This window comes from Myotis brandtii, unplaced genomic scaffold (genome assembly GCF_000412655.1).
Source record: "Myotis brandtii unplaced genomic scaffold, ASM41265v1 scaffold698, whole genome shotgun sequence".
In the NCBI taxonomy this organism is placed as follows: domain Eukaryota; kingdom Metazoa; phylum Chordata; class Mammalia; order Chiroptera; family Vespertilionidae; genus Myotis; species Myotis brandtii.
This window is the reverse complement of record NW_005370731.1, coordinates 537,156-543,184: the sequence shown is the minus strand read 5'-3', so window position 1 is coordinate 543,184 and position 6,029 is coordinate 537,156. Positions and strand designations below refer to the sequence as shown.

Genomic DNA, 6,029 nt, shown 5'->3' with positions numbered 1-6,029 from the left:
GAGAGAATCATTGATCAGCTGCCTCCAGCACACCCCCTACTGGGGATCGAGCCTGCAACTCAGGCATGTGCCCTTGACTGGAATTGAACCTGGGACCCTTCAGTCTGCAGGCTGAGGCTCTATCCACTGAGCCGAACCAGCTAGGGCTATCCACACTTGATATGGATTTTAATTATAAGTTTTCTCTAATGTCCTTTATCTGTTTCAGAATCCCTTTAGGATACCACATTACGTTTAGTTGTCATATCTCTTTAGCTTCCTCTGGTGTGACAGTTTCTCAGACTTGTATTTGCTGACCTTGAAAGTTTTGGAAGCACTGGTTAGGTATTTTGTAATATATTCCTAAAATTTGGGCTTGTCTGGTATTTTTCTCATGATTAGATTTGGGTTATGGGTTTGGGGGAGGATGATCCGGGAGGTGAAGTTCCTTGTCTTTTACTGAAAGCCTCTCATGGCTCTACATTGCCCTCACAATAAAGTTCACAGGCTTGAAGCTGACTGAGAGGCCTCCATCTGCCTTTGTTTCCTTTCTCCCTTACCTCCCCCCACTCCAGCCTCTAGCCTGTTCCAGAGCAGGGCAGCTCATTTCACTTCTCCAGGCTGGGCCAGTGATGCCTTCCTCTTCTCTGACTGCCTGGGGAAGGAAGGCCAATTAAGGTGTCTGTTGTGACTTAGCTCTAGGCCTCCTTTTCCTAAAGGCTTCATGGCTCCGCCCCACTTCCCAGCTGGCTCTTCATTTCTCCCACTGCGCCCAGAAGCACAGATGTCTGACAGCACCTAGAGCATTTTCTCCTGGTCTGTCTCCACCAGTGAGCCAGTTCTTCCCTGGTTCTGTGCCAGGGGGACAGCCCCCTCCTGAGCCAGGCTAGAGAGTGGGGGCCTTTGGGGCTGTCTGTCTTTGCTGCCCCAGAAAAGGTGAGGAGTGATCTGGGTGGGCGGTGTACAGGTGTCTAGACCCAAGAGTCTCTCAAAGGGCAGGACAGAGGAGTCATCAGGGGCATCCTAGTCCCTGGGAGTGTCACTGAGCCAGGGACAAATTCATAGGAGGGGTTCAAGGTCAAAACTGCAGATGTCACTGCATCTGGGACCCCAGACCCGCTGAAATGCAGCTTCTAGCCTTTGGCAGCCATTTTCCAGGAGAGTAGCAGGAGCGGGGGAAGGCGAGCTGGGTACTCCTGGTTGAGGGTCTGGGTATCACACTGCCCTGGGCACCTGGTGGGTCCCGGGGAGACCAGCACTGTGGAGGAGCCCCCAAAGGGGCTAAAACTAACAAAGGTTCGGGCGCCACAAAGCCGGAGGAGTTGGGGGAAGTGTTAATGCCTTTGACACATCTGCCACCCCTTCCAGACCCACCCGGCTGGCTTGATGCCTCATTGCACAGTCACGGAACCCGCCCCTCCCAGGCCTGAGGCTGAGCAGTTTGTCTTCTCTCTGCTCCCAACTAGAGCCCAGCTGGAGCCCACAGATACCCAGCTGGTCCTGATGCCGAGACCGGGAGGAGTTTCTCTATCACTTCCTCCAGGAAGCTTGTCTTGACCCCTAGATTTGAGCAAGGCCTCCTGTTATGTGGTCCCAGGTCCTTGTACTTTGTAATCCTTATCGATGACTGCAGTAGGTTCTCTGGGAGCTGGGACCATGGGGAGCCCATATATCCCCAGCACTGAGTGTCACACTTAGTACACAGCAGATGTTCAATAACTATTTGCTGAAAAGGGTTTAGAAGGGCTATTTGGAGCTCTCCAGTCTCAGCAGGTGGCCCAAAGGGAGGAAATTGAAACTGGAGTACAAAGGAATCACAACAAATTCAGTTGGGATACAAGGGGCTCAACAAGACTCCTTGTTCCAGATGTCATGAACTCTGAGCCCAGCCCAAGTTTCCAACTTTGTCTCCTGTTTTTATTTTATTTTATTTTTATTTTTATTGATGTCAGAGAGGAAGGGAGAGTGAGAGAGATATAGAAACATCAATGATGAGAGAGAATCACTGATCCACTGCCTCCTGCACGCCCCCTACTGGGGATTGAGCCGGCAGCCCGGGCATGTGTCCTGACTGGAATCAAACCCAGGACCCTTCAGTCTGCAGGCCAACGCTTTATCCACTGAGCCAAACCAGCTAAGGCCAACTTTGTCTTCTTCTTTTTTCCCCCCATTTATTTGGACAAGACACAAACATCTCTGCATTGTTTCCCTTGTATCAGAAAGTGGAACATTTCAAATATATTAGTTTTTCTCTTTTTCAATAGAATTCATTTCAATCTTCGTCCCAGGAACTGCTTCTCACTTTAGGATTCACATTTTAGTAACACATATGTGCCCATTACAGCCAAAAGAGCATACAGTGGGGCCTTGACTTACGAGTGTCCCGACTAACGAGTTTTTTGAGATACCAGCTGTCTCTCGGCCGATTTTTTGCATTGAGTTGACAGTAATTTGAGTTAATGAGCTCCTTAACGAGCTCGGTCTCGGAACGAATTAAACTCGTAAGACAAGGCCCCACTGTACTTGAATTTTGGATAGTTGTTCATTATTGTGTTGACCATACCAACATATGGTAAAAACCCTCTGGCTCTTCCCACCACATCCTTCTTTTCCAGCCAGTTCTGGCCTTCTTTGTACAAGCCTCTGTCATCAACTTCATTATTATCTCCTTTAGTCAGAAATTTGATGTCTCCATTATCTTTTTCATGAACTTTGATTACTCTGTGAACTATTGGAATGTCTCGTCCTTCAACCTTAAAAACCACGATTTCACCAGCTCTAATAGGGTCTTCCTGGAAGTTTGTCAGGAACAGAAGGTCACCCCTGTGAAAGGCTGGCTCCATGCTGCCACTCAGCACCACCACGATGGGGCTCTCGCTGCCAGTGAGGACGATCAAGCCCTTCCAGATCATGAGTGCAGAAGACACGATCATGGCGAAGTTCAAGACCTGGTAATACAGCTGGCGCTTGTTCGTCTTTCTCAAGTCCCCGAAGATGTCCAAGCCGGACGTGGGGAGATGTGTCCCCACGACGCCCGCGCGCACCATGCCGGGGTCTCCGGGCCAAGGGCCAACTTTGTCTTCTTTATACCCCCTTCTTATCCCAGGCTCCAGCATAGCTAGACCTGCCCCTTTCTGCCTCTCTTGTTTAAGGTGTTCCCTCTTCCTGGAACACCCACTCTAGACTCCTCCACAAGCCCTCTTGTAACCAAACAAAAATGGAGGTTTGGCTGCCTCCTGCAATGAAAGTCAAACTTGTGAGGTAGGTGCTGGTGAAAAGGAAAGAGGTTTTGCTGTTGTTAACCCTCACCCAAGGATATTTTTTCTATTGCTTTTCAGAGAGTGGAAGAATGGGAGGGGGAGAGGAAGAGAAACATCTATGTGAGAGAGACACATCAATTGGTTGTCTCCTGCACACAGTTTGATCAGGGTGAACCTGCAACCTAGGTACCTGCCCTTGACCAGGAATTGAACCAGAGACTCTTCGGTGCACAGTTTGATGCTCTAACCACTGAGAAACACCGGCCAGGGCAAGAAAGAGGTTTTATTCAGGAGCCATAGGACCTGGGAGAATGGTGGACTCCCATCTCAGAAACCAATCTCACCTTCTGCTCAAAGATCACTCCTCTTCCTGTTCAAGCCTGCCGTTCTTATAGGGATAGGGAGGGCTTCTTTTTCTATCTTTCTAGCTTTTGGAGTGCTGGGGAGGGGTCCTGTCCATTCATATTTCTAGTTTTTGGCCAATGGGAGAGACCCCCAGACGCTCTGACTGACCGTCTACGGTAACACTCTCACATTTCCTCCTCTGTCCTCCTCCTGTGAGAATTTATTTCACCCTGTCTCAGGCTCATGCGACAATGTTTTTGTCCCCCAATCGAAACAGGGCAGATGACTGACTCTTGCCAGATTATTTATGTGAAAGTGAATGTCCTGAGGGCACAGGCCTCCAAACGAAGAGGGCTGATAATAACTTCTTTTTAAAATGTTTTGAATTGATTTCAGAGAGAAGAAGGGAGAGGGAGAGAGAGAGAGAGAAACATCAATGATGAGAGAGAATCATTGATTGGCTGCCTCCTGCACGCCCCATATTGGAGACTGAGCCTGAAACCTGGGCATGTGCCTGACCGGAAATCAAACTGTGACTTGCTGGTTCATAGATGCTCAACCACTGAGCAATACTAGCTGGGCCTGAAAAACTTCTTAAAGTAATTGTTTTCAGTAGCAAAAGTCTTTTTTAAATTTGATTTTTCTTTCAAAATAATAGTTTTAAAAATTCAGATAGCATTCCATGGTATAAGCAAATGAAAAATAGCAATGCCCTGCACTCCCCCTTACGAATCTCACTCCTGTGCAACTATTCTGACTCCTTTTAGTTTCTACTGATACTTACCTCCATATTTCTAATAACATCACTTTTTAAAAATTTCATTATTTTTTAAAATATCTTTTTATTGATTTTAGAGAAGAAGGGAGAGGGAGATAGAGAAACATCAATGTGAGAGAGAAACATTGATTGGTTGCGTCTTGCACATGCTGCAACCAGAGATTGAATTGGCAACCTGGGCATGTGCCCTGACCGGAAATGGAACCCACACCTTTTGGTGTATGGGATGATGCTCCAAACAACTGAGCCACACTGCCCAAGGCTCAGTGAGATTTTTTAAACATTTATATATATTTTTATTGATTTTTAGAGAGAGGAAGAAGAGGGAGAGAGAGAAACATTGATGCAAGAATAAACTTGGTTTGGCTGCCTCCTGCATGCTCTCTACTGGGGATTGAGCTGGCAACCTTTTGGTGCATAGGACCATGCTCAACCAATCAACCAACTGAGCCACACTGGCCAGGGCTCAATGAATTTTTAAATTCACAGAGCTCTACAGCATAACCACACTTAATTGTAGGACATTTGTATCACCTCAAAAAGAAACCTCGAATCCCATTTCTTTCCTACCTCCCAGGCCCTGACAATCACCAATCTATTTCTGTTTTTATGGATTTTCCTTTTTTGAACATTTGAAATGAATGGAATCATACATACAATATGTGGTCCTATATGACGGCTTCTTCCACTTGCCAAAATGTTTTCAAGGTTCACCCATGTTAAAGCATGTGTCACTACTCATTTCTTATTAAAGCTGAATAATATTCCATTCATCAGTTGATGGACATGTGGGTTGTTTCTGCTTTTGGGCAATTGTAAATAATGAGAGGACCAGTGTATGGATTCATGCACGGGTGGGGTCCCTCAGCCTGGCCTGTGTTCTCTTGCAATCTGGGACCCCTTGGGGGATGTCAGACTGCTGGGTTTTGGACCGATCCCCGAGGGATGTAGCAGTGCCGAAGTGGCAGCCAGCCTGCTGTGCCAGCTGCTGCTGCTGCTGCTGCTTCTGCTGCTGCTGCCACTGCCACCTGCCACTGCTGCCAGCAGCACTGCCACGGAGGGAGGGGGGAGAGGCTCCTGCCACCGCCGCAGCTGCACTCCCAGCTGTGAGCCCGGCTTCTGGCTGAGTGGTGCTCCTGCTGTGGGAGTGCACTGACCACCAGGGGGCAGCTCCTGCTTTGAGCATCTGCCCCCTGGTGGTCAGTGCATGTCATACTGACCAGTTGACCAGTCGTTCAGTCATAATGGTTGCTTAGACTTTTATGTATATACTAGAGGCCTGTTGCAAAAAGAGATTCGTGCAATAGGCCTTCCTTTCCCCTGGCTGCTGGCACCGGTTTGCCTCCGGCACCCAGGACCCAGGCCTTTACTCTGGCCGAGTTCTGGCCAGAGCCGGCCACGGAAACGTCAGGCTTAGCTGCTCCGCCGGCCCCGGGGCTATGAGGCCTCGCTGCTCCGCCGTACGTATGCAAATTAACCGCCTGGAGCCTACGTATGCAAATTAACCGCCATCTTTGTTGGTGGTTAATTTGCATATCATGCTGATTAGCCAATGGGAGGCGTAGCGAAGGTATGGTCACTTACCATGTTTGTCTATTTTATTATTATTTTTAAATATATATTTTATTAATTTTTTTACAGAGAGGAAGGAAGAGGGATAGAGAGTT

At 48.0% G+C, this 6,029-nt stretch overlaps 1 protein-coding gene across 2 annotated transcripts; it reads right to left on the bottom strand.

The window, feature by feature from the left end:
• Positions 1 to 2,240: 2,240 nt before the first annotated feature.
• LOC102241918 (signal peptidase complex catalytic subunit SEC11C) lies at positions 2,241 to 3,063 on the bottom strand. 2 transcript variants are annotated; one of them, XM_014529816.1, is made up of 2 exons: positions 2,500 to 3,063; positions 2,241 to 2,334 (listed from the first exon to the last, which is right to left on the bottom strand). In XM_014529816.1, exons 1-2 carry the CDS (start codon positions 3,024 to 3,026, stop codon positions 2,283 to 2,285), a joined length of 579 nt encoding a protein of 192 aa, XP_014385302.1. In that variant the 5' UTR covers positions 3,027 to 3,063; the 3' UTR covers positions 2,241 to 2,282. The 2 variants fall into 2 exon arrangements, with proteins under 2 accessions (XP_014385302.1, XP_014385303.1); XM_014529817.1 differs by having other exon boundaries at positions 2,241 to 2,337; positions 2,503 to 3,063.
• Between the last annotated feature and the right edge of the window lie 2,966 nt (positions 3,064 to 6,029).